This window comes from Pipistrellus kuhlii, unplaced genomic scaffold (assembly GCF_014108245.1).
Source record: "Pipistrellus kuhlii isolate mPipKuh1 unplaced genomic scaffold, mPipKuh1.p scaffold_m20_p_3, whole genome shotgun sequence".
Classification (NCBI taxonomy): domain Eukaryota; kingdom Metazoa; phylum Chordata; class Mammalia; order Chiroptera; family Vespertilionidae; genus Pipistrellus; species Pipistrellus kuhlii.
In genome coordinates, this window is record NW_023425529.1 from 53,575,433 (window position 1) to 53,596,668 (window position 21,236).

The 21,236-nt window shown below is 40.4% G+C and overlaps 1 protein-coding gene across 2 annotated transcripts in view; it reads left to right on the forward strand.

The window, feature by feature from the left end:
- SRGAP1 (SLIT-ROBO Rho GTPase activating protein 1) overlaps positions 1–21,236 on the forward strand; it is a 257,917-nt gene that overhangs the window by 155,143 nt on the left and 81,538 nt on the right. For both annotated transcript variants that reach the window (XM_036456361.2, XM_036456362.2), the window contains exons 5-6: positions 10,303–10,485; positions 10,983–11,111. In XM_036456361.2, the coding sequence (XP_036312254.1) occupies positions 10,303–10,485; positions 10,983–11,111 (312 nt within the window). The remainder of the gene's footprint in view (positions 1–10,302; positions 10,486–10,982; positions 11,112–21,236) is intronic.

The window sequence follows — 21,236 nt, forward strand, 5'->3', positions numbered from 1 at the left end:
ACAGCTCTGTGCAAGCAGAGGGCGACCCTGGGGCCAGGGGCGGCGAGGTGTAGGGGCTCCCTGGTGAAGCTGACACGTAAACTCAGTGATAGAGGAAGGGTGAAGGACATTCCAGAAAGAGGAGAGCACAGCTACACAAAACCACATGTCTGAGCAGAAACTCCATGCACTTCGATATTGTCAGATACCAGCAAATTGCTGATAGGAAAATAGGGAGCGTATCAAGCCAGGCTTTCTGAAAAGCCTCTGCCCACTTTCTCTTTGCCCTAACTGAAAGCAAAGGATTCGAGAGATAGAAAAGGGAAATACCTTTTGCCAAATCAGAATTTCCTAGGTAAAATGATATTTATTTCATATTAGAAATAGCTGACAATGGTGAAGTGGGCAGAGATTACACTAAATTGCTCGTTACTCTCATTAGAAATTACCCTTAGGAACTAATGAACTAATGTAAACCAATAAGGAATGAAATATAATTGGATTCCTAGTAATAGAATGTAATAGAATCAAGTAGGACAAGGTCTATTTGTAATACACAGTAGGGGGCTGCAGAAATTCTGCTGATTATGTATGTTTGTCGGGAGTTCAATAGAGAAAAACAAAGCCAGTAACCCCCTGTCTGTGACTCAAAGACTTCATTTAGAAATTGCCTCTAGTCACCGCTGGAAATAGAGCTAGCACCGATTAAAATTAATAAATATAGATGACTTACATTACAAATAGAAACATTTTATTTTGAATAAAGCATAAAACAGTTTATCCTCTAAATTAGTAATTTCTCATTAAATAATTTTATTATAGTCACAAAATCTTATGAAACTAATTGCAATTTATATTGCCATTTAAAAATTATTGTTCCATCCAGCATTTTGAAAACGATGACTAATGTCCTGCTTTAACTTAAATATAACGGTCAAAATAAAAGGTGTATTAAATCCATAGGTGTGTCCACCATGCACCTACAAAATTGTTCCTGGGTTCTCCTCCATAATGAGCACTTGATGATTGATTAGTGATCAGTTTGGGAGCTAATTAAAGTCACTACAGTGGCCGAAACCGGTTTGGCTCAATGGATAGAGCGTCGGTCTGTGGACTGAAAGGTCCCAGGTTCGATTCCGGTCAAGGGCATGTACCGTGGTTGCGGGCACATCCCCAGTAGGAGGTGTGCAAGAGGCAGCTGGTCGATGATTCTCTCTCATCGATGTTTCTAACTCTCTATCCCTCTTCCTTCCTCTCTGTAAAAAATCAATAAAATACATATTTTTTTAAAAAGTCACTACAGTGATCGATCTCCCAGTTTCAGGTTCAGCAACATAACAGTGAGTTCATTTCTAGATATTTTCTGTGCAGCAAAGCAGATGAGCTCTGGCCTAGGAGCCCATCGTGGATTCTCGGAGGAACTTCATATCCTCACCATGGATGAGGCAGCTTGTGTACTCCTTGCTGCCTCTGGTCCACAGAATCAGAAGTGAATTAGTATGATTTTTGGCTTTTCCTTTTGGTTGAAATTTATCGTCCACTTGTCCTAGCTAGTTTGGCTCAGTGGATAGAGCGCTGGCCTACAGCCTGAAGGATCCTGTGTTTGGTTCCAGTTGTGGGCTTGATCCCCAGGAGGGGGGCGTGCAGGAGGCAGCTGATCAATGATTCTCTCTCATCATTGATGTTTCTGTCTCTCTCTCCCTATCCCTTCCTCTCTAAAATCAAGCTAAAGGAGTTCATCACCACCAAACCAGTATTATATGAAATGCTGAAAGGTATTCTTTAAGAAGAGGAAGAAGAAGAAAAAAGATAAAAATTATGATCAACAAATACGTATATATCAACAAGAGAATCTAAAAATCAAGTGAATTAAAAATTTGAGCAACAGAATAAACTGGTGAATATAATAGAATCAGGGGCAAAGAAAGGGAGTGGATTGATAATTATCAGGGGGGGTGGGGGGTGGGGGGTGCAGGAAGAGACTGGATTAAAATCGTACACCTGTGGATGAGGACAATGTGGTTGGGGCGGGGGGGTAGGTAAGGGCAGAGGGTGGGACAGGAACCGGGTGGAAGGGAGCTATGGGGGGTGGGGGAAGGGGAAACAATTGTAATAATCTGAGCAATAAAGATTTATTTAAAAATAAATAAATAAATAAATAAATAAATAAATAATAAGTTTTTAAAAAAAATTTTATCGTCCACTTACCCTAACACTGAAAAAAATCAACCCTTTTAGTCACTGAGAAGTACATTACATATTTTTCCCCTGAAAGTAAATGCTTATGGTATTTAGTTGTTGCCAGATTATTACCCGAAATCATGGACTCACAGGTTTTCAGAGGAAGGGCCTGAGAGGTCTTTAAGGGGAGAGAGCTGTGGGCCAGCAGAGTTCAGGAAGCCTTGTTGCGAGGTCCCGGGCGGGGCAGTGTCGGTGGAAGCTCTCACGCTGGGGTATCCAGGACACGATGCTCCTTCCACTAACGCTGGCTCTTGAAGAGGAAGAAGAAAACAGTAAATCTCCAACAGAAAACAAATACAGGAATGATACTATAGATTATTTTTTCAGATAAACCAGTGGTTGGCAAATTGCGGCTCGCAAGCCACATGCAGCTTTTTGGCCCCTTGAGTGTGGCTCTTCCACAAAATACCATGGCCTGGGCGAGTCTATTTTGAAGAAGTGGCGTTAGAAGTTTAAGTTTAAAAAATTTGGCTGTCAAAAGAAATTTCAATCGTTGTACTGTTGATATTTGGCTCTGTTGACTAATGAGTTTGCTGACCACTGAGATAGACTGCTAAATGCCATCCTACCTTATTTCCTCTGAGCTTCATCAGATATTCTTTTTAAAAAATATATTTTTTATTGGTTCCAGATAGAAAGGGAGAGGGAGAAAAACCAATGATGAAAGAGAATCATTGACCGGTTGCCTCCCACAACCCTGCCCACCCTCCCCACTGGGGATGGAGCCCGCAACCCGGACATGTGCCCTGACGGGGAATCGAACCAGGACCTCCTGATTCATAAGTCAGTGCTCAATAATTGAGCCACACCAGCCAAGCAAATGCTCCTTTTTTAGAGGGATCTCTTCAAATTCTCCAGGAAAGAAGCCTTCTAGTTACACAATCAGTTTTCTCTTCTGTCCTCGAGCCTCTAGTTTGTACTTTCTCTTTCATTCCACACAAAAGTGTTTGAGGTGTACAGTTAGATTTATTGCATCCCTAATTTTGGTCCTGTAGGGAGAACTTACGTTGTCATGGTACCTCTAATAGATGAGGCTCACTGCTGAGGGTCAGAAAGTCTGAGGTTATAAAGCTATTTTGCAACAAAACTAAGACCAAAATTCACGTTTATTGAATTTCATAGACCTACACTCTTTCCATTAAAATGTTGTTCTGAAACAAAATCTTTAGCCCTGAACCAAACAGGTTTTCATTAACCATAGTTTCTCCCTTTGCATGTGTTCTCTGTTTTTCCCTTTGTTCTCTTTATTCTCTGCATCTCTGTTGCTGTCATTTGGTAGGTTGGCAGTCCCTAGTCAGCAGGGTCCAGAATCCCAGACAATGCCTTTTGTTCAGAGCATTTGTTTGGATCATAAATGATGATAAATTCGGACTGTCACACTGATTTCATTTCAATGAAATCACAACATACCTCAGATTTCCTTTGATAAGCTAGCTTTAAAGACAGTATCTCATGCTGCTTGTTTGTTCATCTTGATCTGTTTGCTCAATCTCAAGATCTTTGCTAAAATTCTTGACATCCACGTAAGTGGAAAATATTGCTAATTTCTTTCCCTTCACCTCTATTAGAAATGACCACCTTCCCAGTCATGGACAAATCATTACCCATTAGTAAAATGAATTATTTCATGGTACTTTTTTCAAATATCAGTAGTAGACACTTACTGTGCACTTATTGTCAAGCTCTTTTTCTGTGTCCTTTATATATCTTGACACCCAGTTCATCTTCCCAGCTACCCTATACAGTGGCTAATATTGTTATACTGACTTCACAGTGAGGAAATGGAAGCACAGAAAGGTCAAGTTACTTGCCTAAGATCCCACAGCAAAGTAACCACAGAGGTATGACTTGAACCCAAGCAGTCTGTTGTGTGAGTCTGAGCTCTTAGCCACCAGTGCACTACTTCTCAAAGTGAACTTTCCTGTAAATGTTCCTTTGCAAATATACTTAAGTTTTGTAAGTTCTGTTTTCATTGACTTATAGAGAGCCATATGAATCTATTTAGAGGAGGTGGGTTATGAAAATTCATCATCATGACCATCCTACTGACCACTCATCACCTCAGGAATCAGCAGCTTTTCCAGCCCTGGTGCTGCAAATGAGAATAAAAGTGGGGGAGGTGGAGGGAAGACAGGGTGGAGACTGAGAGATCCATCATAGGTTCTGACAGAGTGACATTAATGTTGAGGGTTGGCCTCTCCTATCTTTATATAAATAAAACATAGGCTCCCTGCAAATCTTCTCCCCCAAGTAAGCTCCCAGACTTAAATATAAGCTGATAGAAAAAAAGCCTAGGGATTCTTCTCCACCTGCCTCCCATTCAGCCTTCCCTGAAGTCAGTGACTGCCCCTTCCCACCTCCTGTTTGTCTCCCAGGAAGAGCAGGGTAGGGATTTCACCTCCCGCGCCTGGTTTATGGGGACTCGCTACCTGAGATGAATACATGAGATCAATATAAACTGCTCCCTGAAACCTGGGCGAATGTCCACTTAATTTTACAGGAACTGTCAGCAGGCATCCAAAGGGTGCTAATTACTAGGTGTACCTTGCAGACAGGTTAGCAAGGCCTCTTCAAAGCGTGAATTCAGGTCGTGTTTCATGAGCATGTAGGTATCTGCTCAGCCAGCTCCTAGGCACCCCTCCCTGGTATGTTAGAGATTCGCTCCCTCCCTGGTATGTTAGAGTTTCGCTAGCCTGTGATGCCACATGAAATAGCAGGAAGGGCCTCCATCTCCTCCGCTTCCGCTGTCCATTGGTCCTTTCTCCCAGCAGCTTTGCCTTTGGGAGACAGTGGCCTGTGCTCCTCGCTCAGAGCCTGGATATGAAGCCAGGGAGCCTGGCCCCAGAGCCTGGAGGCTTATTTCTATGTCCTACCTTAGAAACTGTCAAGAACGACAGTTACCCGTCCTGGGATGTGCTTCCGTGCATTCCATCATTTGATCCCGACTTTAGCTCAGAGGAACTGGGGCTCAAGAAAATTAAGAAACGTGTCCAGCTGGTCAGCAGCAGCATCAGAACTCAAATCCAGGATTCATCCTCAAGGTTGGCTCCGTACAGTGAAGAGCAAGACGGCCCAAGGTTGCAGGTGTAAGCTCCCAGCAGACCGCACTATGAGTGCTCTCCTAAGGCAGCTGCTGCGCACCACCTCTGCCTCAGCCCCCAGAGACACGGCGTGGCAGAGGCCCTAACCTGGAGGGAGGGGCTGGGGCTGTGGGCCCCTGGAGGGGCCAGGCTCCTTGCAGAGAAGCCCACTGGGGCCCAGCGGGGGCGGGGGGAGGGCGGGGAGAGATGGACCATGCTCTCACCACGAACCTGAGAGTTTCGTGGGAAAGGCCAGGAATGGGTTTCCAAGGTTGTTGGCCTCAACCCGATGGTTTTGTGAGTCTGGGACTTGGAGAAATTCAGTTACAGTTAGAGCCCTTTATGTATAGATTGTAGAGAAGAGATCTTTATCCCAGGTTGTTGATATTTAAGGAAACCCAAAGAATGTAGTTTCTCAGAAGAGCTTTTAGTGATTGATGGGTTTAGTAAAACAGTAGTAGGCTATGTATGGAATTAGGAAATGCTGTCACTGACATACTGCTTTTCACCTCCCTCACCACACTTTTTTTTTTTTTTTTGAAGGGCCATAAATTCCAGTACTAACTATATTTCACAAATGATTTAGAACTATTTATCATCCCAGCAATCCAGTCTCAGGTATTCCTTGGTGGTAGAGAAGAACAATGCCAGGTACATGCTAGTAATATTAGTAGATATTTGTTAGATGAGAGGACAAGCTGACTGTAAAATGGATTCCTCTCCTTCATTTGTTGCTCACCAAATGCCCTTTATATCCCTACTGTGTATAAGGGAATATTAAGGATCTGAAGGCACCTAAGATGTTACTGGTGCCCTACCTGGATTTGCAGTCTGTAATACAGAACGGTACACCAATACCTGTGACCCGGGGCACAGAGTCTCAGTGCAGTCTGTATGCAGGTCTTGGTGGCCAGGAATACAAGGTCACGCTGGCTGACGAACCAGGGAAAACACTTAGCAACAGGTGAGGTGTGAGCTTGTCTTGGAGGGTGAGTCACAATGTTCCCCGGAGGAGTCTGAGGGGAAGGCACCCCAGGCAGTGGGATTGGCTTGGGAGAGGACACAGAAGCAGGAAAGTGCAGCATCGAGCGATTGACTCAGGCAGTACACGGAGTGCCTCTTGGGCTGGTGTGGGGACCAGACTGTGAGGGCGCCTAAGCCGCATGGCAGAGGGAGTCGCGTCAAGTTTAAGGTCAGAGAAAGGGAGAGCAGAGACAGGCCCTGGAGCTGTCATTCTAGACTAGGGGTGTCGAACTCAATCAGAGAAGGGGCCAAAATCTAAAATCCAGCCTAAATCGAGGGCCGAATGGTTTACTGAACAGTCATAAACTGTCATTGTGATGGAAACGCAGCGGAGTGCAGTGATGACAGCACGGTGCGGGCCACATTGCAAGGCCTGGCGGGACAGATTTGGCCCGCGGGCCTTGTGTTTGACACATGTGTTCTAGACCCTCGTTCTTACCTCCCATCCCCTCTTCTTCCACTCTGAGGCCCTGTACACCCATCCTGCCTATCTTCACCAGACTGTCACTAAGATACTGCTCTGACCATTCTATTTACACCTCTGTGTGTTCGCAAACCCCTGTAGGATAAATTCAACACTTCTTAACTGGGGCTTCATGCCTCTCCTGATCTTCTCCAAGCCAGTTACCCCCGTTTTATCCTTCAGCTCACTTACCCAACCATCCACTTTTTACCACGTCCTCGGACCCCCTTCTCTGCCTCTTGGTCTCCTCGTGCCCGCCTCACTGATATGGGCCCACCCTGTACCTTTGCCGATACTGTCCTTCCAGCCTGAGCGCCCTCCGTCTGTGTCCATGAGAATCTCCAAGGCCCATTTTTTTAATCTCCACAAATTTAAACTTATAGCAGATGGAAACCAAGTCTTTATTTTTATATCCAAATGTTGAATGAATGAATGAATGAATGAATGAATACTTACCTTCCATTCCTTCTTTTTCTCAATTCCTGAATATAAACAAATGTAACTCTATCCCCCAGGGAATGGGGCCTTCCATTTGTAGAATGCTTTAGCCTTCCCAAAGGGTATGTATGGCCTACCGGTCCAGACCAGCCTGGAGCCTGGTTGCCAGAGTCCCAGCCATGGCTTTGCCAGTTACAGCCATGTGACCTCGGGAACGTTACTTACCTCACCGGTGAAATGGGGAGGTAAAGGTACCTACCTGATAAAGAACCTTTAGAAGGACTAAATAAAATACTTTTTTTGTAACATGCTTAGAACAATCTCTGGCACCATAGTGAGCATTATATAATTTTTATTTAGCGAAGTATATACATGTTTCACATATGTACATATATTTATGGTATAGATGGTATACATATACACACATATATGGGGAGTACTCAGTCAGGTTTAAGTTACACACACACACACACACACACACACACACACACACAGGGATGCACAATTGGGTATCCACAGAAACCTTGTAAGATGAGCAAAGTGTTAAATAACTTCCCCACCCCTGGTACCTGGTAGATCCATTTCTGGAACCACACGTGGTGACTGATGGATCCTTCACTGGAATCACACCTGGTAACTGGTAGATCCGTTCCTGGAGCCATGCTTTCTAACTTCCGAACCAGGAGTCAAAAAGTAAAATTTATAGCTTTCCTCCACTGATCTTTGCCAACACATGTTTTTTCCAATACATAATGATCTCTTGGTGCTGAATATTGAAATTCACTATGGATATTTTAATTATACTGATTTGAAGTACAAGAGTAGTGTCAGATGTAGTATATTGGTCTGTCAGGATTGCAACCTCACAAAGAAATCCGTGATACGGTCACCTTCCTCTTGGCTATATTCTTCCTGCACTTAAGGAAAGATGGAGCGAAAGGATAAATTGAATGTGTTCAACAGAGAATTATGCCTGAAGTGTTAGTGCAGAAGGTTTCAGAGAAGAAGCTGTGCTATCGGAGCACATTTAAATGGAGCTACGCCGATCATGCCATTGGGTATGCAGAGGCTTGTGTTTGCCTTAGACTGATGGAGAAGCTGTGGTTTTCTCTGCCATGTGCATTCAACATGCATCTTTGAAAAAATAAAAGCATTCTTTTACTTCTCCGGAAAAAGGGACTGTCAGTTATTTTACTTTAAATACAAAACACATTTAACTTCTGTCAACAGTTCACTTTTTCAATAATACAGTTTGTATTTGCACTCATTACGTACAATTAGAGTTCTCAAAGAAGCTCTTAGTGTTTTTCTCCCCCAACTTCTAAACTCATTCATTGTAACTGTTAACATTTTAGAGAATCTTAGAAACCCTCCGATTGGGGAACGGAACAAAGAAACTCCCTTTCTGTACATTGCCATTGAACTGCTTCAAGAATCCTCCGCTATTGTGCTGGACCACCTAACGATGCGCTGGTTACACCCTTCTCTTGCTCATTAGGTCAGACTCCAGTGTTTCCCTTTTAACCCAGGCCAGCTGATGAGGAATGCCATGCTGGCAGCCAGTTCCATTTGTGCAAATTACCTGCTTACACTGGTCCTCAGCATCTAAACAAAGCAAGAGTGGGGAGATCCGTTCTTTTCTTTGTGATGTATTTTTAAAAAAGACTTCTCAGGTACCCACAGTCTGGGATGCCTTTTCATCCAGCTTTGATGGGAGTCACGTGTCCTCATTTCTTCTTTGCTGTCTATGAGCAAGAAGAATGCAGACAGCTGAGCAACGTGGTGTGTGTGTGTGTGTGTGTGTGTGTGTGTGTGTGTGTGTGTGTGTTGTGTCAGAGAGAGGGGGGCGGGGAGAGATTGTGTTTTTTTTTCCACCCTCTTAGTTAAAGATGTAACTGGAATCAGCACCCAGTGGTGTGTGGGTTTGCTTCGGGCAGGGAGGACAAACAGAGCCAAGCCTGGAAATGCGAGGTGTGGGGCCCATTCAGTGACCTCGCTGTTTGCCCAGCTGCAGGGTGACTCCCTTTTCATTCCTCAGCTGCCCAGCTGCTTCCTAACACTATTTTATTTTCCTTTTAAACTGAAGTAGCCAATCACACTTCCCCAACAGGCCTGATAATTACTAAAAACAGACCACTTGGCAGTTGCACGCAGCCCAGGACAAGCTGCCACGGTTTATAGACGAGCACTTGGTTTGTTCTTGGTCAGCAGTGCCTGTCACAGAATTTGCTCACACCAGGTTTTATGAAAAGAAATAAAGGTCATTCATTAACCCCATGTTTTACTCTTTAAAATAGTCGTCTTGAGAATGTATATTAAGTGAAGCCATTAAAAATGCTGGTTTTTCTCCTTTTTTTATTTTTTTATTTTTTATTTTTTTATATATAATCCACAAAGGCAGCAATTTTATAAGGTTTGACCTAAGTAAATGCATCTATTCCAGCGGTGCTTCTGGTAACCAAACTAGTTTATAACTCATCTTTAAATGAGAAAACTCAAGTTCCTTACTTCAAAGCATTACATTAATCTCAACTTCTTAACAACTGTGCCGTAACTATTAAATGGTCTCTGGTTATTTATAAATGAAATAATATTTTGAAATTAAAATATGTTTGAGCCTAAACTAAAACTATGTTTTGTAGTTTGACAAGTAGATTTTTAAGCAGTAAAACTTAGTAAGGGCTGTACTAATTTGGAGTTTTTTATAAATCCAAGGTTAGGCTAAAATTTATTCATGAATAATGGTTTATTGTGCAAATTAATAATGCTGAGGAGATTTTAGAGCAACACTTGTAAGCTTAAGGGAACTTCTCAAGTACACTGACAGCCTGTATAAGACTCTCAGTCATTTTTTCATCAAGGCCTGTCTCCTCAGTGCCTCTTCCTGGCAGGTGAACTTAATTTGCATGTTTCTGTTTTCTTTAGGTAGAAACAATATTCCATAATTCATCTATTTTACTAACAATCTGAAAGTTGGAAGGTGATATTCTTAACATATGTGTCATATAATTGTTTCCATTTACTTCCTAAGTTACAAACAGACATTCTTTTAACAATTTGGATCACTTTTTTTTGCAGGTGATGAAAACATACCATATGTATCATGCGGAGAGCATCAGTGCAGAGAGCAAGCTGAAAGAGGCCGAGAAACAAGAAGAAAAGCAAATTGGGAGATCCGGCGATCCAGTCTTTCATATTAGACTAGAGGAGAGACACCAGCGGCGAAGCTCTGTAAAGAAAATCGAAAAAATGAAAGAAAAGGTAAGTGAAAACAGATTGCCATGTCTTTCTGTCCTCACTTGAGATGACTTATCGTCCTCACTTGAGGTGACAAACTGAAGAACATTAATGCAATAGCTGATAGACACAGATTGTAAATTATCGAGAAATACATGAATTTCCTCCCATGGGAATACAGAATGTTTAAGGAACATAAAAATCATGTAATAACAGCTGGACATCATTTAGTGGTGAATGCCAAGTATTCAATACACAATGTAGAGGACTTGAATAGTAACAAAAGAGATTTCATTGCAAATGGGCCTAAGGCCCAAATACATTGTTGTTATTCCCCATAACTGGGTAATTTTAGTTTGTTATTTAAGTCAGATTTGAAATGTACTTTACTCAAAAGACTTCGAAGGTTATTTGTAGATGTAGAATAAATTGTTTAGATTAATAAAAATTCATGTGTGTTTCTGTGTCTTGTTTGAAAATGACTTTCTTATTTTTCTCGATGCCTGGATCTTCATTGGCAGAGACAAGCAAAGTATTCAGAAAATAAGCTAAAATCGATTAAGGCACGGAATGAATACCTCCTGACCCTCGAAGCAACCAACGCCTCTGTTTTCAAGTATTATATTCATGATCTCTCAGATTTAATTGATGTAAGTACTTGTAGTTTTTGTGTTTTCCACATTAAGATGAAATTAACAATAACTGTATTTCATTGATTCTAAAACACCATCATGTATTAAAACTGTTATGTTACATAATAGTCAGAAAAAAATACATTGCTAATTAAACCATACATAATACTAAGACACTTTCAATTGTCAGATGACTCTGAAAAAAGATGCATGCTAAAACATGAAAAACAACTTAGACCCTACCGGTTTGGGTCAGTGGATAGAGCGCCAGCCTGTGGACTGAAGCATCCCAGGTTCGATTCCAGTCAAAGGCACATGCCCAGTGGGGGTCAAGCAGGAGGCAGCTGATCAATGATTCCCTCTCATCATTGATGTTTCTCTCTCCCTCTTCCTTCCTCTCTGCAACCAATAAAAGTATATTTAAAAAAACAACAACAAACAAAGTAGTAGGTTCTGTGAAGCTGAGTGCTTGGTCAACTCAGTTAGGAAGGGGAGCCAGTCATTTTAAAATTACGTAATTTTACAGTTAGGAATACAGTCCTTACTGCATTCATTGATTCAAAACATGCTTATTGGGGCCCTCCTATTGTGAGATGCTGAGGTGTTGAGAAGCCCTGAACAGTTCTTACCCTCTGGAATTTAAGTGGAAAAGGCAGATGCTAAGCAAATTATGACATAAATGATTGCTTTACTATAGTTGTGATAAAATACTGTGTAACAAAATAGTGTGCATAAACCACTTTTATAGATTTAGCTAACTCTCTATACTTTTTACTCTTGGAATCTGATATAGAAAAGCACCAATGGGCTCATTCAGAACTCTGTGAGCCTGTACCCACTGTTAGTGATTATTGCCATTATTCCCCTACTTTAACCTTCTGCATTATTTATTCTTTCATCCAGAAAATGGTACTGAGTATGCTAACAGTATTGTGCTAACACTGTAGAGGAGACTGCAAAGATGAAACAGAAGAAAATCCTGTGTCCAAAAATGCCAATAGTTGCAAATAAAAAAGGGATGTGTCATAAGAAAAGCACAGATAAAGTAATAGAGGTTCAGAGAGTTATCTGCAGGAACTTTATTCATATATTGCTTTGTAATGATTGGATTGAACATCAAATGATATTAGGAAATTATGTTCTAGTGGCCCAGTGCACGAAATTCATGCACATTAAAAGGGGATTAATTAGAGGAAATAATTTAATATTGCTATTTGCCCTCTCTCTTTAATAGAAGTGTCAGAGATGAAAATAAATTAGTAAGCCGAGACCGGTTTGGCTCAACGGATAGAGTGTCGGCTTGGAGACTGAAGGGTCCCGGGTTCGATTCCGGTCAAGGGCATGTACCTTGGTTGCGGGCATATCCCCAGTAGGGGGTGTGCAAGAGGCAGCCGATCAATGACTCTCTCTCATCAATGTTTCTAACTCTATCTCCCTCCCTTCCTTTCTGTACAAAATCAATAAAATATATTTTAAAAAAAAAGAAAAGAAAAGAAAAGAAAATAAATTAGTAAAATGTATATGAAAACCTTCCTCTTGTGAGAGTTTGGGGCACACCACGGGACCCAGAGTCAAGTCCCTGCCCAAACACATGCACCTCAAAATTATGTTAGACCCAGACTTGTCCTCCCCTCTCCCCCAATTGGGCTAGATCCAGACCCGGCCAGTCCCACCCTAGTCAAGCCCTGCTGGGCAGGGGGTGTAACCTCAAGTACCTTGGCCCGGTGCCAGGACGGGGGGGGGGGGGGGGGGGGGGGGGGGGGACAGGGATGGACGGACGTGGCCTGAGGTCCCCCAGCCGAGACTGGGGTAGGGGGTGTGCCTTGAGATCCCCCATCAAACCCCACCAGATGGGGGACGTGGATTAATCCCCTGTCAAGCTCCGCTGGGGGGTGGAGGGGGAGGCGCGCGCGCACAGTCTTAGGTCCCCCATCAAGCCACACTGGGTGGGGGGTGTAGCCTGAGTTCCCCCGACCCAGCACTGGGGTTGCACCCTGAGGTCCCCTGTCAAGCCCTAGTGGGTGGGGAGCATGGCCTGAGGTCCTGTGTCAAGCCTCGCCAGGCAGGGGGGCGCATCCTCGGGCCCCCTGGCCTGGTGCCAGAGTGGGGGGTGTGGCCTGCGGTCCCCTGTCAAGCCCCACGGGGGTGGGGGTGGGTGTAGCCTCAGGTCCCAGCTGACTGCTCATTAAGGCTCGTGATGGGAATTTGGCTTCAGCTGTGGGTGATGGAGTGATGATCAATTAGCATATTCCTTCTTTATTAGATATGATAGCTTACAGAAGGGGTGGGGAACATCGGCCTGAGGGCCATATAAGGCCTGAGAAATCATTTGGTCTGGCCCTGCCAAGGCATTTGGGGTGAGTTAGTTAAATGTTTGACCAAATATAGCAGGCTAATTTATAAGTTGATAATTTTGTCTTGCCCAAAAATGATGTTATAAATATCCAAATGGCCCTTGGCAGAAAAAAAGATTCCCCACCCCTGGCTTACAGTGCCATAGTTTAGACATGCAGTAAAGTTAAAGCAACTTTATTTTATGGTGAATTTAAAGCTCATGTATTTACCAATTATTTTAGAGCCATAGTTTAGGAATTTTACAAAGGAATTGTTGAGGGAGGAAATTATTCTTTAGTTCATTAACACTCTGATATGACTTTTTCTTTGTCTTGAAACTAATTTTATCCCACAATATCATAATCTCTTTAAACTGAACCATTTAGTAATAAATTAAACCAGGGAAACTTTTTTTCTCTTTTGCTGTAAGTATTTCAATCAAGTAACTAATCATTTAATAGTTTTAAATATTGAAACTTTAAAAAATATATATTTATTGATTTCAGGGAGGAAGAGAGGGGGGAGGGAGAGAGAGAAACATGATGAGAAAGAATCATTGATCAGTTACCCCCTAATGGGGATTAAGTTTGCAACCCAGGCATGTGCCCTGAATAGGAATCAAACCGTGACCTCCTGGTTCATAGGTCAACGCTCAACCACTGAGCAACACTGTCCAGGCAATATAGAAACTTTAAAAAAATATTTATTTTCTTCTAACACCGATGAAATAAAAAAAAAAAACATTTTTTTTTCTGTTAGACTGCAGCCAGATTGCCTAATAAAAGTGAAGGATTTTTTTTTTATTTTCAGACTTAGATCTGTACAGATTCTGCAAAGTATATGGAATAGAGAAGAACTAATTATACTTTGCTTGCTTTGTTTTTAGGGCTTATCTAAGTAGTGGTCAGAGTATGTGGCTAAACCCAGTTCACCTTAACATGAGTGGAAGTCTCCATGTATTGAAAAGAACTTAGTACTATTCTGGACATTGGTTATCCAATAATGTGCAAAACAAAATCCCTATTTTCATGGAGTTATTATGCTAGATCATAAATGAATCAAATGACACACACATACACACACACACACACACACACACACACACAGTAGTGACAGTTTTATGAATAAAAATAAAACAAAGCTATAGGAGTGCTGCTTTTGATGTCATGGTCAAGAAAAGCCTGATAGTTGAGCCGAGAATTGAGCTGGAGAGCCGTGTGGCTCTCTGGGGAAGGACTCTCTATACAGAGGGATTGCCAGGGCTGCAGGTGGGGAGGCAGAGGTGTTTGGGCCAGCTCAAGATGAGGAGGGATATAGCAAAGGAGCCGGTACAGCAGGAGCTGAGTAGTGAGGAGAGAAGGGAAGGAGAGGAGGCAAGCTGAAGCCCTATCACTGAGCGTCTTTTCAGCAGGGAAAGGGGTTTAGATGTTGGTCTAAGTGTGACGGGAAGCCATTGAGGGGTTCTCAGCAGAAAGTGGCATCACCTGGTTTACATTTTAAAGACTCACTCTGTCATCTGGGTGGAAAATAGACTGAGGCGAGTAAGGAAGACAGGAGTGAAAATTGAGCAATATGTAAGGTCCAGGCCAGAGGTGCTGCTGCCTTAGACTGGGGTGGCAGTGGTGCATCTGTGAGAAGTGGATTCAGTTACGCTGGAGATAGAGCTCATAGGAATTCGATATAATGAGTGAAACAGAGGGTTCAGGTCCTGAGTAAATAGGTTAATTAATGGTAACTTTTACCAAGATGGGGACCCTGGGAGAAGCAGGGTGAAGGTAGGGAGCAGGCGGTTTGTCAGTAAGACTGAGATACCCACTGGGCATCTGTGTGGAGATGTAGAGCAGCATTCTCAACATTATTGTGATACAAATAACACATCGGGATTATATGAGAATTGCCATCATTGTCATGGATGTTGTATCGAGCTCTTCCTAAGTAACAGGCAGGTTTCTAAGCATAATCTCATCTAATCGTTGCAACCTCGTGAGGTCAATGCTATTTTTTCCATTTTATAGATAAAAGAACTGAGGCTTACCTGGGCTAGATAGCTTGCCTAAGATGGCACAGCTAAAGAAATGGTAGGTTTCAAATTCAGACATTTTAACTGCAGATCTGATGGTCTCTGATATAGATATAAGTAACAGTTAAATATACCAAGTAATTGTCAATTAAAAAAAATGGAACTTTTGAAATTTAAAATATGAGCAGTTCTCAAATAATACAACTTATATATTAATTTTAAAAGAAATGGAACAAAATTGGTTCATCATCATATTTAACTGAAATTGCATACTCTCTTGGCTAAAGTTATGCATTTGTTGACTTTTAGGGCAATCAGATGTGAATATGTACACTCTAAAATGGCTGCTTACTTAGTAGGAATTCAATTTGCATATATAGTGGTGATCCCAAAAACCATTAAACTTGCCCCTTCCTGATGAAAAAGAAGCAGACTGATTATTATCCAAAGGCTTCTAGAGTCCTTTTTGCTTTGTGAGTTTATTTTAGTAAATACCTTTTATACATCTAATAATTACTAAAAGAGTTGTTATACCTCTAGTGAGAAAAAGTCAAGACAGGTTTTTAATGCCTAGCATTTTATATGTGAATTGACATGAAAGATACTACATATCTTCATTAAACTAAAGCATTATAAATAATCAGAGTTCAGGTTGAGACTCTTTTTATATACACCTCTAGTTTCCCTTGGTTTCTATTCATGTCAATAGCTGTCTCATATAAATCTTGGGATAGACCATGATTTATGGATTTATTAATATAAAAATAAAGTCATAATTTTCCATGGACTTTGTATTTAGAAACTAGCCTTTTATCATTACAGATACAGTTTATGTACATTGTAGCAAACTGGGAAATACTTCAAGCAAAAATAAAGTGGTCACATTTTTAACCCCCCTTCCAAGATCATCACTGTTAAAGTACAGATTTTTTCTATGTGTCCACATTTGCATTGAAAATGTATGTGTAGACACATCAGAGAGTATGAAATTATATTTTACAAACAGCTTCTTAATCTACTTTTTTCGATCATTGATCTTCATCTTTCCATTTCAGAAAAATCTCAACTAGTAACTAGACCATATCCCCATTTATGATCCCAAAAATGTTTCACAGCTGGTATGTCTAGACTAGACCCAATTTAGGACCACACATTGCATCTGAGTGATGTGTTCCTTCAGTCTTTTTTATAATCTAGCCAAGTCCCCTGTTAAAGAGACATGGACAATTATTTCTTAGAACACCCTAGCTTTTGGATTTATTACCTGTGGTATCATTTAGCCTGTTTCTTAGTCTCCCATACTTTCAGAGTTATATAAAAGGCTGGATGAATTCAAGTTAAGCACTTTGCACCGGAATACATTTTAAGTGATGATGCTACATCTTACATAGATATGTAGCAACAGCTGTTTAACCTATCAGTGTGATGCTAAAATTGATCACTGCTGTTGGGTGATATGACTCATTACTCCATTATAAAGTTAAATTTTCCCCCTTGCAGCAAATAATGAATATCCTAAAACCTCTTTAATTTTGGATCTTATTAAATGGGAAATCTGCAAATTAACTTCTGAGCTATAAAGAAAGCAAAATGCTCTCTTAAAGTACAAATTAATCACAAAAATTAAGAGGAATAGTAATTTTTAAATATTTTCAGTTACTTCAGATTATCAATTTATATTTGTACTTTGACATCCTCTTTAATGGAAGCCTCTTTATTAATTACTTCAGGTCTAAAAACTTCAATAATTCAACACTTTGATACACTAGTCAAAGTGTTTTCTTTATATTTGGAGGTGTGCTGATGGTTGTTGTTTTTTAACATTTAATAATTCCAATTTTTACATGTTCTGATAAATTTCATTTTTCCTACCAATATTAGTTTGAATTAGTAAGGTTCTCTTGCGCTCTCTGAGAAATAGCCATCAATGTAGAAACATTCTATTTCTAAACAGTGGTTATTGAATCTCTACTGGAATTTATTTTTAATAATTTTTTAATTTTTCATTGTGCCTTATGGTGATCAATAAATGAATGTTATGATGAACTCTATCACTGACACCACTTTTATAAACTAAATATATGCACTGCCTGATAAATTCTAAATTAAAAGTATTAGCTATCAGACCTGTAAAGTTTATTGATATTGAGGGTAATATACTAAAGAAAATGAAGGCTTAATTGTTAAATGAGTATTTACTCTTTCCTTTGTGTGGAAATATTTGAGTAGAGTATACCAAGCAAGGTTTAGACAGTTCAGGGTACTCCAGACAGAATTGTGTCTAGGAAAAAGGAGGGGTTGTGATTGGGAATATGTATGTTTTGCATTTGTCTGTAAGTATGGTATATTTTATATAACATGGGGCAAAAGTAGGTTTACAGTTGTTTGTAGGAAAATAATACAAGAATAAGCCGTGTTTCGCTTGCTGACAACTGTGAATCTACTTTTATCTCACCATGTATTTAAAAAAGAAAAGGCTGGGGTTTTTTTTTTTTTTTTAATGATAAAAGCATGCCTTAAATATTTTAATCTAAAGTATACCATTATACTTGAACCTACCAGTCTTTTAATATTATGTAAGGAGTTCTGAGTTTTCTTCATATGTACTAACTACATCTATCATGTATTATCTATGAGTTCTAATTTTGAGTTCTTTAAAGTAGAATACATTATAATACTCCAGGTATTTATAATGTTTTTCACAATCTTGCACAATTGGAATACCTTTGCCTAATCTAAGTAATTTTGTTTACTCTTGTCTTTCCAACAATTCCATTCTCACTTTTTATCAGCTTACTTAGCATTATAATTAAATTTTGAGTGGCACAAATGTTGTACAGTTGACTTTTGGAAGCATACAGAGCAGAAATATTGGGGCAGAAATGTATCGGAATAATTAGAGAGGGCCTTTAGCTGTGTGTGTTCACAGTAGGTGGGCATTGTTCAGTGTACTTCAGAGCAGGGGCTCACAAAGTTTCTTTTTTAAGGGCCAGATACTAAATATTTTAGGCTTTGTAGGCCATATGCCTCTGTCCCAACTTAACTCTAGTAGTAAGCAAATGGCTGTGGTTGTGTTGCCGTCAGACTTCATTTACCGTATTTTTCGGACCATAAGACGCTCCGGACCATAAGACGCACCAGTTTTTAGAGAAGGGAAATGAAGAAAAAAAGATTCTGAAACAAATAGTGTCCTAAAATATTTTATGTGCACTAAAACCCAACATCACAGTCATAAACACATGTAATCAACCCTGTAAAGTAAACAGCAGCATTTAGAACCATTTTAGAACCGGGCAAGCACACAGAGACCACACAGAGCCGGGCAAGTAAAAAAAAACTTTTTTTTTAAAGTATATGTGTAGGCTATATTTGGACCATAAGACGCAGGGACTTTTCCCCCCCACTTCTGGGGGAAAAAAAGTGCGTCTTATGGTCCGAAAAATACGGTACCTTGTCAGGCCGTGGGATGGATTTGGCTCACAGGCTTGCTGGCCTCTGCTTTACAGAATGAACTGAGTATTAGTTAGTCCAGAATGTCACGTAAGCACAAAACTATTTTAAGATGCCTTCTCCTCTGTCTCAGAAGAAGGTTCTAAGTAAATTTAGTTTGTAGAGTAACAATCTCTTAGTTTGGAATCAGGTGGGAAGTGGAACCAAGTTAATTTCACCTTAAGCATTTTTGATATATTCTTCTTTAAAAAAATAAGTATGAATTGCAAGAAATATGTTGCTTATATTCACCAAAAGAAATTTAATTGGTTTGGGAGAATAAAGGTATAATTATAGGGGAAAATAGATTGTAGTTTTGTAAATAGTAAATTTTACATCTGTGACCATTAATAGCCACACTATTAAGTGCAAAAGAGACTAGCTAATTATTCTGTAAGAACTAAGATTTATTACAACCAGAAGAGAAATCATACGGGCACCAATTATTTATAATTTATTGCTGAGATTTTCAAGTAAGTATGATTTGCAAAGAAGAAAGAAGGGAGAATACAAGTCTTAATGTTTGGAATCTCTGATCTGTGATCAAATCCACCACGCTGTATATGTGGAATTCTTAAAACAACTGGTTTTAAGATTGCAGAACTGGTAATATATAACTTCTTACAGTCTAGTTCCACACCTAACAGCCCTCAAAAGGCATTCAGAAAAACAAAGTCCTCGACAGTAAAATTCTATTTGTGCTCTGTCCCAGACACTTATCCAGAAATAATGAAATATTTGTCATTCTTACAAGACAGCATCACAGTCTCCAGTCACTCCCTGTAAAAGTGGGATATTGCCATAGGATAATCCCCTAATGCAGCTCATTTTCTTGGTAGCGATATCTGCCATGTGTTTTGTTAGCCATTTATTCAAAATGAAATTGAAATTAGATTACATCATATGCCACATGCCATGTTTATCTTATCATTTCTAAATAATCAGCTGTCCTAAAGCTTTTCTAAAACCTTATCCTTTTGTCTCTAGAGACCTGTGTTTAATCAAAAAACAAACTTAGTCAGAATTTAGGTTTTCTTAATTAGTTTGACTTTCCCCCCCCATACATAATGGCATGAGGATTTATCCATGAACGCCTGCCAAATTGTAACACTATAGTCCCCATTAGGCCTGAACTCTTTTAGGAAGATCATAAAGATGTTAAATGGATGAGGATGGTATAGTTGACATATAAATTGATTATGCATGTTTTTTATCCCTTTGTGATAGAAAGGGTATTTAAAGACTGACCTGATTGGGTGGTTGAAGGAGATGGCTTTTAGAGTTTCTAACAATGAAAACTTCCTACTGGGTTCCGCCAGCAGCACAGGCTGTTCCTCCTCAGTCTGTCGTCCTTGCTCTCCCTTCGTGGCTGGACGTCTGAATGTGGAAAGTTGTCTAAGGCATCATCTTTGCCTTTTTTTCTCTTAAGTACCATCTGACACGTCCTAGATTTTCAGTTCCTTGATCATCTTCTTGGGCTTGAGATTTGTGTATCCATCTGCCTTCTGGACATCTCTAACCAGATGTCGAATGTCATCTTGAACATGTCAACTCTCAAGGCAACTTTTTATATTTATTTGCCCCTATCATTGTCATCGTCGTTCTCCACACACACAACTTTTTCTTATTTACTTTTTGACACCTCAGAAAATGGCACCACTTTCTACCCATTGAACAAGCCAAAAATCCAGTTCTCCCATTCCCCACATATAAATGCACCCCACAAATTTTGTCCTATCTACCTCCTAACTATCCCAATCCTCGCTGTTTCTCACCACCTTATTCAGAATTTAGATTTTCTTAATTAGTTTGACTTTCCTCCCTTACATAATGGTATGGAGATTTATCCATCCATGTACGCCTGCCAAATTGTAATACTGTAGTCCCCAGTATTACTATTCTTTTAGACAAAAACCTCTTCATCTCTCACCTGCACTTAGGAAGCAGTTTCCACTAAGACCTTCCAATCAATAATCCATTCTTTTCCCAAGCAGCCAAAGCATTGAAATAGATCAATCAGCCTGTCAATCCCTATTTCAATCTTTCCAGAGGCCTGCTATTGCCCTTAGAATAAAATCCAAACTAGTCACCAAGACCCTGTGTGGACTGCCACTCACCTGCCACTCAGTGTCTGGTCCTGCAGCTTACCCCAAACACCAGGCTTCCTGTTCCCCAGACCCACTAAGCTTTTTCTTGCTGGGGACTTTCTACCTTTGTCTAGGGCAGTCTTTGTTTTTTTGTGTTTTTTTTTTTTCTTTTCCTTTTTTTCTTTTTCTTAATATATTTTTATTTGAGAGAGG